The sequence below is a fragment of the Pelodiscus sinensis genome, chromosome 4 (genome assembly GCF_049634645.1).
Source record: "Pelodiscus sinensis isolate JC-2024 chromosome 4, ASM4963464v1, whole genome shotgun sequence".
NCBI lineage: Eukaryota > Metazoa > Chordata > Testudines > Trionychidae > Pelodiscus > Pelodiscus sinensis.
The window spans coordinates 32824454-32837346 of NC_134714.1; the positions used below are offsets into that span (position 1 = coordinate 32824454).

At 42.8% G+C, this 12893-nt stretch overlaps 1 protein-coding gene across 5 annotated transcripts in view; it reads right to left on the reverse strand.

Moving 5' to 3' along the window:
• TDP1 (tyrosyl-DNA phosphodiesterase 1) overlaps positions 1 to 12893 on the reverse strand; it is a 115528-nt gene that overhangs the window by 21919 nt on the left and 80716 nt on the right. For 4 of the 5 annotated variants that reach the window (XM_075926727.1, XM_075926728.1, XM_075926729.1 and 1 more), the window contains exons 15-16: positions 2112 to 2195; positions 1842 to 1956 (exon numbers count right to left, since the gene is read on the reverse strand). In XM_075926727.1, the coding sequence (XP_075782842.1) occupies positions 1842 to 1956; positions 2112 to 2195 (199 nt within the window). The remainder of the gene's footprint in view (positions 1 to 1841; positions 1957 to 2111; positions 2196 to 12893) is intronic. The other variant, XM_006122341.2, reaches the window with a different exon arrangement.

Genomic DNA, 12893 nt, shown 5'->3' on the forward strand with positions numbered 1-12893 from the left:
TTTCCTCTTGTGTCTGTCACAGAGGTAGTAGAAATCATGGATTCTGTGACCTTCCACCACCTCCATGACTTCTGCAGTTGACAGTGTGGCTGGCGCTGGGACTAGCTGCTCAGGTAGCCTCAGAAACAGCCATTCCAACAACTGCTGGAGCAGTTCTTCAACTAGCCCATTAAGGTAACCCCAAGACCAGCTGTACTGACCATTGCTCAGGTGGCCCCAAGCAGCTAGCCTGAGATTACCCAAGCAGTGGCCAGGGAGGCTGGCCCCTGGGATGGCCTGAGTAGCAGTCTCAAAGGAGACAGGAGCATCAGCAGCTGCAGCTCAGAAGTCTCTAGCAGGAGTGTCAGGGGCAGCTTAAGAACCATTATTTGGCACCCCCAGCAGCTAGTGCTGCTGGCTCCACAGCACCTACTCAAGCAGTGTCCCTCCCTCCCCACATGTCAAGCAGCAGCCCTCCCTACCCCCAGCTAATATTCAGTCAAGGACAGTTGTAGTATAAGTTATGGAGAGGTCAGGGATGGTGATTTTTTGTTTATTGCCCTGACCCTGTATACGACTTTTAGTAACACATCCATGACCGAATCATAGCCTTATCCATAAAATATAAGCTTATATCAGTCTCTTCTCAATGTTTTCTTCAGTCTTTCATGTATAACCTAGAACGTAGTCAGGAATTTTTTTCAATTTTTTTTCCAATTGCATTTCCTTTAGAAAAAGATATATAAATTGAACCTAATAGTATGAGACTTTCAAAAGTCTCCAATTCCACAAGGTCGTTACCTTACCCACAGAATAGATAAAGCAGTAAACAAGTATATGCATGATGCTGCAGGAATAGTCAGAGCTTAGAATACCCTGAGAATTATGGTGATGCTTCAGGGAAGCCCACCAAATAAAGGATATTTCTTTGGATGCGGGTCTCTATGTTTATTCTATTCCTGGATATCCTACAGTCTGTGAGATCCAGTCAGGTTGTGGTCCCAGTAAATGAAGCCATACCAGAATTGACAAGGGCTGGATGGCACATACTGGCTACTCCAAGTCCCGACTCCCAAGTGGCAGAAAAGCAATACTCTGTACCAGACAAGGGAGTAGAATTGATGTTCACCCACTCTACCCTGAATTCCTTGGTTTTTCCAGGCAGCTATGGAAATAGCCAGACAACATCCAAGAGCTACTCTTGTAGATAGAGAGGCCACAGAATCTAGATCTTATGTAGAGTAGCCTTCCTTATGGATTTATTTTTTCTTTTGAATTTATTTTTTCTTTTGAATTTTAGTTCACACACACTTTCTTATTTCATGTTCTCTCTGAACTTTGTTATTTTTCACCATACTTAATGCTTCTCCTTCATATCTCTACTTTCCTTCTCCTAAAGTCTTTGATTTCCTCCAACTCCCAGACTCTTTTAAAGCAGCTGTGCAAAATCATTATAACAGAGCACTTGCCCAGGAACAAAATCTACTTGCCCTATCCCTAGAATGGAAAGGGTAACTATTCAACTCACTTAACCAAACCAAAAAATAAATAAACCAAATCAGTCAATAAAAGAACAAAAGACCTTTGTGAAGTTTACAAACTCTGAAAATCACACTAGAAGTAAATACAAGACTTCATGTTTCTACATGCATATACCCCCTAGCTGTATTAACCTCTTGCTCTATCTTCTCACTAGTAACATTACAAAAAATCCTCAATCCCTTGCTTTCAAGCCACAAAGCAGTGTACTGGAAGGCATAAATGCCAACACAGAGCATATGAGGGGGTTTGAAATTGGACAAAACGATTTGGCTTTGGTGTACTATGCACACTTTTCCCTCCAAGAGTACAGTACGTCTTACCTTTGCTTCCATACTGTTCTGGGGGCAGATCATAAGGCACAGGAAAAGATGTCATAGGCTCATTACTTCCTGAAAACATTTTCGTCTTCACATGGAAGTAACCTGTATCCAATCCCTGTCAAAAATATACAAAAGGAAATGACTGATTTCTTAGTTTTATGAAAGTAAAAACACTCACCTTATCACAGGATGGATTTCCCTCACTATCAATAACAGCAGCTAAAAATACAGAACAGTTTTGCTTCTCTTTCTGGGATATAAACTGTGTACCAAACATGGTTCCATCTTGACAGCCCAGGCTCCCTTCCCTGGCTCCAGTCCTTTCTTCCTCTTTTGATAGCCATCATCTTGGCCCTGCATGTGGAACAAACCGTAATTGTACCCATCCTCTTGTCATTTAATTCTTTACTAATCTAATTCTATACAAGACTAGGAAAAGTTGTCTTTACCTGGGGAACCCACACAAACTTTTGTATATTGATAAGCAGGCCAAGTTGGGAAAAACATCCCTGGTAGCAGTTGTCATCATTATTGTTTGTTGAAAAGAGGAGCCTTTGATAAGACAATTGTCAAGGTAAGGGAAGATGATGATGTTCTGTCTTCTGAGGAAGGCTGTAACTATGGCTAGCGTCTTCAAGAATACTCGAGGGGCTGTAGATAGACCAAAGGGGAAGCCCCTGCATTGGTAATGGTCTTGACCTATGATGAATCTGAGAAATCTCCAGTAGGCCAGGTGGATGGTTACATGCAAACATGCATCTTGAAGGTTGAGGGCTGAGAACCAGTCCCCTTTGTCCAGAGTAGGTATAATAGTTGCCAGAGCCACCATCCTGAATTTTGTGTTGAGGATGAACTTGAGTTTCCTGAGGTCCAGAATTGGTTTCCATTCCCCCATTTTTTTTTATTCCCCTGTTTTTTTGACTGTTAGGAAATAGTTGGGAGTAGAATCCGCTTCCTCGATATTCTGTGGGAACAGGTTCTATTGCCCCTAGGGCAAATAACTTTTGCACCTCTGCTTGTAATAGGGGCTCGTGAGATGGGTCCCTGAAGAGGGACAGGGTAGGAGGTTGGGTGGGGGGCATGGATGTGAAGGGGATTGTGTAACCTGATTTGATCATTTCCAGGACCCAGATTCCAGGTCTGTTGTAATTTGGGCCAACTGTTGGTAGAAGGGTCTCAGGCGGTGATGGAAGGTGGCATTGGAACACACTGGAACTGTGGGGTGGTTGCTCAGACCTCAACCAAGACTTCAAATTTGTTGGTTGTGTGAGGTCTCAGACTATGTCTACAGTCGGAGCTTCTTGAGTCAGAAGTATGCAAATGAGGCTAAGCGTGGGAATATCACCGAGCCTCATTTGCATACCTAATGAACTGCCGATTTTGCCGAAGAGGCTCTTGCGCCAGAAGGAGTTGTCTACACTGCCCCTTCTTGCGCAAGAAAAACCTTCTTGCGCAATCTTGTTCCACCAATTATTTTCAGGAATAACGGCATTGCGCAAGAGGGTTTTTCTTGCGCAAGAAGGGGCAGTGTAGACAGCTTCTTCTGGCGCAAGAGCCTCTTATGCAAAAATGGCGGTTCATTAGGTATGCAAATGAGGCTCTGTGATATTCCACACTTAGCCTCATTTGCATACTTCTGATGCAAGAAGCTGCTAGTGTAGACATAGCCATAGACTTTAAGGTCAGAAGGGACCATTATGATCATCTAGTCTGACCCCCTGCACAATGCAGGCCACAGAATCTCACCCACCCACTGCTAGAATAATCCTCTCACCTGTGTCTCAGATATTGAAGTCCTTGAAATGATGTTTCAAAGACCCCAAGATCTTTCAAAGACCCCAAAGACCGCAAGTGACCTGTGTCCCATGCTCCAGAGGAAGGCGAAAAACCTCCAGGGCCTCTGCCAATCTACCCTGGAGGTCGATTGAGTGGTGGAGGACTGATATTTCTGCATCCTTTTCCTGTTAGGGCACTGTTTAGGCCTGTTGTCATATGGCCTTTGGTGTTGCCTGTAAGTTATAATTATAGTCCCTTGGCCTTTGGTAGGGGGTATACTTGAGTTTATTTAGGTGGGGGTATACATCTCCAGAGTGTGGTGCGAGACTCCTTCATTGAGTGCAGGACCTCATCTTTCTTTGTGACGAATAGCTGTTTTCTATCAAAGGTGAGGTCCTCCACCTTCTACTGCAATTCTTTTGGGACGCCCTGATGACTGCAGCCACAAGGCTCTATGCATTATGATGGATGTGGCTGTGGCCCTAGCCGCAGTGTCAGCGACATCCATTGCGGCCTGCAGGGCTGTCTTTGCTATAGATAAACCCTCTTTAATAATGGACTGGAGATGTGGTCTCTTAACGTCAGGAAGGTCCTGCAGCAGGTCCTGTAGTTTAGCATAGTTGCCATGATCATAGTTGGCCAGAAGGATATCATTTGATATCCTGAATTGGTGGCAGAAGAGTACACCTTGCGGCCAATGGTGTCTAGCCACTTACACTCTTTGTCGCAGCGCGTAGACTTAAACTGTGGGTTCTTAGCCTTGTGATTAACCGAGTCTATGACCAGTGAGTTTGGCTGGGGATGTGCGAAGAGGAAATCCATATCTTTTACAGGGACAAAATATTTTCCTATCTGCCCAATGGTTTGAGTTGGATTTTGCATCTGATGGTTCTAGGATAGCCTCGTTGATCATAGAATCATAGGTCTGGAAGAGACTTCAGGAGGTCATCAAGTCCAGCCCCCTGCCCAAAGCAGGACCAATCCCAAATAAATAATCCCAGCCACGGCTTTGTTAAGCCAAGACTTCAAGACACGAGAAGTCTACTCTGCACTGGTTAGGCCTCAATTGGAGTATTGTGTTCCGTTCTGGGCATCGCATTTCAAGAAAGATGTGGAGAAATTGGAGAGGGTCCAGAGAAGAGCAACAAGAATGATTAAAGGTCTAGTGAACATGACCTATGAGGGAAGGCTGAAGGAATTAGGTTTGTTTAGCTTGGAAAAGAGAAGATTGAGGGGGAACATGATAGCAGTTTTCAGATATCTAAAAGGGTGTCATAAGGAGGAGGGAGAAAACTTGTTCATCTTGGCCTCTGGGGATAGAACAAGAAGCAATGGGCTTAAATTGCAGCAAGGGAGGTTTAGGTTGGACATTAGGAAAAAGTTCCTAACTGTCAGGGTAGTCAAACACTGGAATAAATTGCCCAAGGAGGTTGTGGAATCTCCATCTGTGGAGATATTTAAGAGTAGGATAGATAAATGTCTATCAGGGATGGTCTAGACAGTATTTGTTCCTGCCATGAGGGCAGGGGACTGGACTCGATGACCTCTTGAAGTCCCTTCCAGTCCTTGTATTCTATAGGGATGGAGATTCCACCACCTCCCTAGGTAACCCATTCCAGTACTTCACCACCCTCCTAGTGAAATAGTTTTTCCTAATATCAACCTAGACCTCCCCCACTGTAATGTGAGACCATTGCTCCTTGTTCTGCCATCCATCACTACTGAGAACAGCCTCTCTCCATCCTCTTTGGAACCTCCCTTCAGGAAGGGAGCCCATTGAGGCTGGAACTATTATGGAAGATACATCCACAGTTGGTTGGGCCACATGGGATGATGATGTAGGGAATGATCCGGATATAAATGCCAGGAAACCATTGATCCCTAGGGAGATGAATGGCATGATGAAAATCTGCTCCTATGCTTACTGCCACAGTCAGTTCTTGGTGAGAGCAGTGTAGGCAAGTGAGGAGCCCTCTCACATATGAGTGCACCCCTGGGTATAAGACACCACTGACGAATGTGGTGAACAAGTTCCTGATCTGAGTGGTGTGACTGGCTAAGGAGATTTTTGTAAGTGCCACGTCTTGTGCAGTGCTTTTTTATGCTGAGGTGTCAGAGCGCAGTCAAGTTTGGTCTGACTAGTCTGTTCAGGAACTGTAGAGGTGCTTGTAGGAGCTGGTACTGGTAGCATATGCGGATTTGTGGGTGCTGCTGCCTCAGCAGCACCAATCGGTGTTGTGCACTTGGGTTCTGATTCAGCTCTCCTGGCTGGTGCAGACTTGCATTTCTCTGCGGTACCGGAGACTGAAGGCACTGGGGAATGAGAGGCTCTGGGCAGTGCTGGTAATGAGCCTGCTGGGGAACCCCCCTGAGGCTTGTGAGCCTTTGCGGGGTGGTGAGGCAACCCTGTCTGTGGGCTTCTGCTGTCCCTGTGGGTCCTCAGGTTTGTCCCATGGAGGTTGTAGGGACTTCTCCCAGAGGAGGTTTTTGAGCTGCATTTCGGTCTTTTCTGGCTCTGGCTGTCAGTTTGACAGTGAGGGCGCTTATGTGCTGCATGAGGACTCTCCTGGGCATTTAGCACTGGACATAGCCATCAGAAATAGGCATCGAGTCTCAGCATGAGTTGCATCTTTTAAAGCTGGAGAACCCAACATGTTGAAGAAAAAAGCCGCCGCCATGGCACTTGTCTTTTTTTTTTTTTTTTTTTTTTTGATAATGAACGTTGAAACAAACAATAACTGACTAAACTATGAGGGAAAAGTCTAAACCAATTCTAATAATCTGGTTTTCCTGTCAGGAAGAAGAGCACTGCTCTGACTCCATCTTCAGCCAAGGACGGTAAAAAAGGACGTGTGACCAGATTCGCGCCGCACGCACACTCAACAAACGGCCGGGGTGCAAGATACTGGGTGTGCAGGCGTGGCATGAGGGTCACTGCTCACCAAAAATCTCTGATAGGCAGGGCAAGGACGCACTGAGACCTGAGTGGAGCACTGTAACAGATTCAGTCCCATCAGCAAGAGTCCCTTAGAGGCTACAAGGGGGCTCACAACAATGACCTCACCCACTCAGGGTGAGATACAGTCCAATTGGCGGTCAAGGTCCAGGGCTCCCCCCTGGCCCGGGGTTTCTTCCACACTGCCACAGGCTAGCCTCCTGTTGCAGGATCTAGCCTTGGTTCATTGAAAAGGTCCAGCTCCCACTCGGAGCTGGCCCAGGTGCTGATGCTCCCAGCCAGCCCAGAGGTCTGGCTAGGTTGAGCTCCACAAAAGAACTAACTGACCTTCACTCAACAGCTCCTTATATACCAGGCTGCCGAACCCCGATTGGCTACAAGGACAGCTGCCCTTCTGCCCTGCTTGGAGGCCCTCTCTACTGTCCCCGCTGCTGGCCAGGGTGCTGAACGGCCTCCAGTGGAAGATGGGGCTCTATCCACCAGATCACAAGCACCCACAGGGGCACCACTCGCTTAAGAAGTGTGTTTTATTCGATATGGAGTTAAAAATCCAAATAAAAAAACCCACAATGTTTGTGAAGAGAATACAAACATCCCTTCACAGACAAATCTCCCAGGTACTATTATGCTGACAAGTTCATTAAAGTTTTAAGAACTCTGGTATGAAAACAAGAAAATGTCTGGAAATGGATGACAGGAGAGGGATCACACAAAGATTACCTGTTGTGTTCCCTTCCTCTGGGGCATCTGGTATTGACCACTGTCAGCAGACCGGATACTGGGCTAGATAGACCTTTGGTCTGACCTAGTATGGCCATTCTTATGTATGTTCTAAGCCTCTGAAGTGTATTAAAGTTTTGCAATGGGCATTATTATAGAGAATGAAAGCTTAGTGATTAGGAGTTTGAAAACAAACAAAACAAAGACATCTGTTTTATGCAATATAAAGGAAGACAAGGTGGCCCCATGCATTTTAAATACATTTGGCAGATGCTATTAGGTCAATGGAATCCCATTATCAGACTTTTATAACAAATTGCCCAAAATCAACCCTTTTAGAAATTCAGACTCCTTTGGGTGAAAACAGCATCAGTTCTATTTTTTTACATGAAGCTAATATAAAAATTAAATATTTTAAAAACATAGACTACGATCTGAGGAAAAAAAATCTCCATCCGTTTGATATACACAACCCTTTACAAATGCCATCATAGCTGTGCTCTTGCTAGTCTTCAACACCTACCATTATCTGAATTTTGCTTGATTCCTGGACTATTGTTTCTGTAATACTAGAAGCACAGTGTCAAATAACCCTTGAGTTAAACGTTTGTTTACAGCATAATTAAATGAAACTGTTGGTTGAAAAGACCACAGCATTTATGTACAATAACCCTCTACTACTTCATGTGTCTCTATACTAAATTGTCACTTGATCTGAATACTACTGTTTTAAAAAGGTATGTATGTATGTATGGATGGATGGACGGACTAGCTAGAGGAATGTGCATTGTGCTGTCACATGGAAGAATGATGTAGAAAAATGGTCACTGATCTTTTTTCTTTACATTTTGGAAACTGTGAAAGCTGTATGTATGACACTTTATCCTGAATAAAGCTATACTAGGGTGGCTCCTGCTGGCTAGTCCATGAAATAATATGGAACTTGATTTGGAGGAAGATGCCCATTTTGTCCCATGACTGGAAGTACTAAGCATCCATGACCTAAGGAAATGGATGACAAGAAGATCAGAGATGGTACCTAAGTGAATATAGACACATATATTAAAGGAGGACAGAACAGCTCATCTATGAGAAGGAAAACTTTGATATCAAACCAAAGGGGTCAGTCTTGGAAAGCCAACTGGGAAAGTCTGTCCAATAGATATGCTCATGTGAACCAACATCCATGTCAAATGTACCCTAGCAGGCTAGGGTATTCACCACTTGCACCAGTTAGTGTTGCAAAAAGGCAAGGGCCACCAAAGTTAAGGAAGTGAGTAAGCTGAGATGTGCAAGTTGGACTTTATGAACATTGAATGGGAGAACTTTCAGGAATCAAGTGATATAACTGACTAGGATAACATAATGGAGAAAAGACCATCTATACATTCACCAAGGCAAGAAAGACAATAGAGAGATGTGATGTGAATGAGTTTGCTAACATTAGAAATGCATATGATACATTGCAAATGAATGGCCAACCAAATTTTGTAGTGATTATTTGGAAGACTGATGAATGAGGAGAATCCAAACAAGTAACTAAGAATGTAAGTGGAGCCAGGGCATGATATATTGCATACAGGAAATAAAGGTTGCAGAGGCACTTAGGAGAAATGAGAAAATACCTGGGTCAGATGAAATACCAGTAGTTATAGTAAAACAACTAGGAGGGAAAGGCATCTTAGAAAGCGCAAAATGGTATTCGCAAGAAAGGAAAAATGCTAAATGAGTGCTGTTAAAGACTTGGGGGAGGGAGTGTATTTTTAAAGAGAAAGGAGATGTTACACTGTGTGCTAATTATTGCCCACTTAAGCTGACAATCACATGCTATGAAAGTAGGGAAGATTATTGGAAAGTGTCTACATGATGCCTGCAGGAAAAGCAAGTTAACAAGAAAATGAGAAAAGGGACAGAGCATCAGCACTCTTGTTGTTTGTTTCCCAGAACACTTTGCAAGAAGAAGAGGGGGAAAAATACACTGATTTTTCACTATTGAGGGAAACAGAAGACAGCACTTTTTATATCAGTGGACAGTGGATTCCCAGCCTTATGGATCAGCAACTCTGAGAGGCAGCTTTAGATGAGAAACTGCTTTATACAAGGATTGCAATACACTCAATACACACATCCTAAAGCTACTCTCTTACCAGTATAGTAAGATTAAGCAGCATTGCATGTATTGTTGCATTTATTTGACCCAGTGAAATAAACATATCTGTAGTCCCTTAGCAAGTCACAGTCTGTGTCTATCTATAATCAAAATGCTGCTGCGGCACGAACAGTAGAGCTGGGACCGTAGTTGATACATGGAGAATTTGCTAGTGCTCTTTGCAGAGCCAGGTGGACACATTGTCATTTTCCCTATATTTTTACTTCCCCACCACCTTTTTTAGTTTTTTCTTTAGCTGTGGTTTTCTACTTGGAGCCCCTGGGCAATGTTTCAGAGGTCAACAAAAGGTTAACACAAAACAGTGGTTTCAACCTATGGTTTGAAGACTGCTGGAGACACACAGATTATATCTAAGTTTTCTGAAGAGGTCCACAACTCCACTCCAAAAAAAAAAAAAAAAAAAAAAAATAAATAAATTAAGAGTTCACAAAAGAGAAAAGATTGAAAGCCATTGCCCTATTAGCCACTGAAATTAAGTGTTAACCCTGGCTGCCTATAAAAGCACCTGGAAAAAAGAGAAAAAGCATAGCTGTCCCTAAGGATACCTAATTAAGAGGACAGAATATAAGATTTGTTCTCAAGGAATGGAGCTACCAATGGAACAATTAACTATTTCTCAGATGAAGTGGCAGCACTTGATAGCCTCCTGGCCAAACCTGTCAGGATCACCTGTCAAAGGCTCCAAGATCTGCCAGTAGATCCCGATCTGATGGTTGGTGACCACTGCTCTAAGACTACATATAACTCAGTGCTCAGATGTGGCTGCTGCTATTGCTTTGCTACACCAGTGCTCCTACTTTTACATGGTAAGATTAGTGTGCAATTTTAGGGAAAACTTCCTAACAAACAAAGACTCTGAGTCTCTGCAAATTCCTTTGGGTTCTTAGTCTCATGTGTCTTGGGGGCTATAAGCCTTTTTAAAAGATATCCCTTGGATTTTGCAGATTCTGATGAAACTCATGGGGCTGCTTCTTCTCAAGTGGCAGGTGGCAACCTGAACTTTTGCTGAAGGGATGTTGGTACTTCCTCTGGAGGATGGGTGAATTCTGGTTGGTTTAGTGTGGATTTAAATCTTGTTTGTTTGATAGTTTCCTCTGTAAAGCTTTTCACTCTTGGGTTAAGTGTACTTGCTTGGAAAAGCTGTGTGGTCACTGCTAAAAACATTGTCATTGTCCTCTCCATCATTCACAAAGGACGAGGTCTGCCCCACACCAGCTAGGTCAGGTTCCTGCCTTCCTATTGGCTCCTAGTTTCCACAGTCAATTTGACTGTGGCCTGTGGTCCTTGTAAGCTGAGATTTGGCGGCTACCCAGCTGGTACCATGTGTTTCTAAATATGGTGCACACCCACACATGCCTCGATGAACTTAAACATTTATTCCGTAAATGGATGAAAAAAATAGAACATTGACTGTGGCCACACCCACCCACTTCCTGAATGGAAGTGGGTCCTTTGCAATGGGCGAGGCAGTAGGTAATCAGAGCTTGGTAGTGTAATGGCAGAGCCCCTTCCCTGCTTCATGATGAAAAGATAATGGGCCAGGGCAAATCTGAGTGGTGCAGAAACCTGATGCAGGGGATCCTGCTGTCCCATCTTTGCCTCCATTCTAATCTCCCCCAGACACAAGCCCATACAGTAGGTTCCTCATGGTCACAGGCTATAGCTCTATCTCCCATTGCCAAGCACCGTTAAATTCCCATCTTAGCACGTGGAGGTACATGATTTTACAAACTGCACATGTGGAACAGATCGGCTTGTCAGATTATTATTGCTGAGTAGCTTTGGGAAAACAAATTTATTTCTACTTATTACTCAAAACCCCAGATTCTGAAATAAGCATAGTTCCTTTGACCAAGGATACTTAAGGGTACTTTTACCTTTGCTCCCCCACCTGCTTTTTTGCACGCACACACTATCTATCTATCTATCTAACAAAAATGTCTGAAAACAAAAACAAAAAAACAAAACCACACACAATCCAAAAACAGAACAGGAAACCACTGACTACACACAGACTGGCCTTTGAGGCATCTGTAACACTTGAGAAGGTTGATGTTAATAATGCAGAGAGATCTGTCTTTTAAATGTCTCATCCCTGTCTCAAGTAAGCTGACTTTCCTTAACAGTAGCTGTAAACAGCAGAAGCCAGTTCATTTCCGTGGGGTCAGCTGCTGACAGAGTCAAATAAATCTTGGCCCAGTGATAATTTCTGCCTAAGTCACTTCATGACTATCAACAAGAATTATTAAAATGAGTTTCTTTTTTGCTGTTTTAGAGAGTTTATTGAATCCAAAATGATCAACCCTTCTAGTCAATTAGGAGGTTTTCTTATTTCATATCCCAGCACTGTCACTAAATATTCTGTTGTACATCAGGAGAGCAGCATTTGAGGTTATTATGAGTCTTAGATAATTCTAAGGACCTCTGAGAGCAATACGTTTTTGCTTCCCTATGATTTTTGCGATTTTTTTTTTAAATTATGGAAATGCTGCCACCATCTATGGATGTCACCCAGTACTTGCTTTCAATTGCTTAGTAAGTTTCAAGAGTGTAATGTGACACTTCTCCCAGAATAAAAAGCCACAGCAGGAAACCAGCAATTCTATTTTACTAATCAGAAACTGTAATTACAAATTATTATGCATAAATATTTTCATGAAATCTCATTCTTTAAAAGTGCTCTGTTGGTTATTTATGTATTGTCAAATTAAATGATGAAATTATGTGTTCAGTATACATGATCTTGGAGGAATTTTGTTCCAATGAAAGATGCACCTTAATTTATTTTCTCTGGCAGCTAGAAAATCACCACCATGAAAAAGGGAATTTCAGTGTTTTCTGGTCATAGACAAACTGCTACTGCTGGCCTCATTTTGATAATAGATTCATGTAGCACTTTCCAGCCCTTGAAGATTTGTATTGTTTTCTATCTAGGAATTATTTTTAGCATGTTCATCTATAATAAAGTAGAACACAAAGCAGCAACAACATATTCATACTTTGCAATTATATTGCATTTTTCATCAGGAGAACTTACAAGTCCTGTTTTGCATGAAGAAACCGAGACACACGCAGGTTAAAGCCAAAACTTTCAAACTCGTATGCTTTAAATTTTGATATCCATCCAGACATAGCTAAGTCTGGAGTGACAGAGCTGATAAGCACATTTAAGTTCCATGGACTTCAACTGGAGTTTTGTACTCTTAATCTCTTTGAAAATCAGACTAAGTGTCAAGGTAACTAAAAACTGAACTACATGAATTGAGTGTATGTTCTTGAATATTTCTGCTTACTTGCCCTACAATGAACCAAGTAGAGAAACTGAAGTTTTCTAACTCTCAGTATTCTGTTCTACTGCTGCTTCTCAAAGTCTATTTTGTGAGTTTATATATATAGTAAGAATATCTAGTAGCAATGCTTCTACTTTCCA